This window comes from Buceros rhinoceros, unplaced genomic scaffold (assembly GCF_000710305.1).
Source record: "Buceros rhinoceros silvestris isolate BGI_N320 unplaced genomic scaffold, ASM71030v1 scaffold20694, whole genome shotgun sequence".
In the NCBI taxonomy this organism is placed as follows: domain Eukaryota; kingdom Metazoa; phylum Chordata; class Aves; order Bucerotiformes; family Bucerotidae; genus Buceros; species Buceros rhinoceros.
The window spans coordinates 199-1,502 of NW_010406741.1; the positions used below are offsets into that span (position 1 = coordinate 199).

The following is a 1,304-nucleotide window of genomic DNA, read 5'->3' on the forward strand; positions in this document are numbered from 1 at the left end:
AAGTGACCAGCTCCTGGTGACCTCGGTGTGGGTGAGGAGCATCCCCGGGCATCACCTCGGGAAATGGCTGAGGTGCCGCAAACTGCTGCCTGGCAGCTGCCCGCTGGCCCCCAGGGCAAAGCAGCCACAACCCGGGTAGAATGTCGGGGTTTAAATCGATGCAGAATCCAAGTTGTGCGGCACACGCAGGCTCTGCAGCTCCAGCAGGTTGAAAGAAATGAGGTACAGGGGTGTGGAACGGCCAGTTATGGTGATATATGACGAAATTAGGATTTACAGCCATCAGCCTGCTGAGTCGGCAGACAGCGCTACTGGAGGAAAAAAGCTCCTTTTGGATGGATGTCCGGCAGGAACAGCCGTTAGCCAAGACCCACCAGTGCTTTGCGAGCTCGGAATGAAGGGTCCCTTGCCTGCCCTGGTCCCTCTCTGCCTGCAGCGCTCATGTGGCAACGCAGCGAGTTTGGGCAGCTGCGAAACCGGGATTTGAGCAGCGTCACTGGGCTCTGGGTGAGGCGAACTGGGGTTCTGCTGCCCTGAACCCGCTGCGAGCTCGGGCTTGCGCAGGGCGTTCAGGCCCGCAGTTCAGCCGCATCTGAACCCTTTCTCGTTGCGGATCCTCGTTGGATCTCTTCGCACCCCACCCTTCGTGAGCTCGCTGAAGAGAATAAAACTTGCTGTTTCCTAGTGAACTTTTAATCGGATTTTTAATCTTTATCCTGGGGTGCACTGACCAGTCTGCTATGAAACATTTTCCTTCTGCTCTGTGAAGGCAGCAGCCCCGTCGGCAGCGCCGGGGGAGGGTTTTCTCCCTGGGATTTCTGCGGGAGCTCAGGCCTTCCCGGGGTGGACCACATCTTTTTGTTCGGTGTTTGTGTTGTACTCTGCCCAGGTTTGAGCTCGGGCCTCCCCAGCACCCCACAACCGTGAGGAATAAAGTCCTTCTGTCACCCCTGTGTCTCGCAGATGTCTCTGGCACTCCGGTCAGCGTGGATGTGGGGAAGTGCCGCTCCAGCTGCCCATCCCAGCAGGGCAGTGCCCCCCACCCCGGCCTCCTGGGGCTCTCCAGACACTCCTCCATGCTCGATTTCTTTAGGAGCAAGAAGGTGAGAAAAGCATGTTCGCGTCATCCCTGCAGCAGGAGCTGTTGGGTCTGGGTGAAGGTCGTACGTTGGTGCCTGGGCTGAGATTTTCTACGTGTTTTAGAACACCCGGGTTTGTCTTCCATACTGCAGAAAACCCCTTGGCCTCCCTCAGCCAGCGAGCAGGGGATTATGAGGGCTGGAGGAATGGCAGCTCTCCGCCGT

The 1,304-nt window shown here is 58.0% G+C and overlaps 1 protein-coding gene across 1 annotated transcript in view; it reads left to right on the forward strand.

The window, feature by feature from the left end:
• Positions 1 to 963: 963 nt before the first annotated feature.
• Positions 964 to 1,304, forward strand: part of LOC104491778 — a gene marked incomplete at its 5' end in the record, with an annotated part of 5,969 nt that continues 5,628 nt past the window's right edge. Inside the window, one exon of the mRNA XM_010134246.1 lies at positions 964 to 1,103. Within this exon, the coding sequence (XP_010132548.1) occupies positions 964 to 1,103 (140 nt within the window). The remainder of the gene's footprint in view (positions 1,104 to 1,304) is intronic.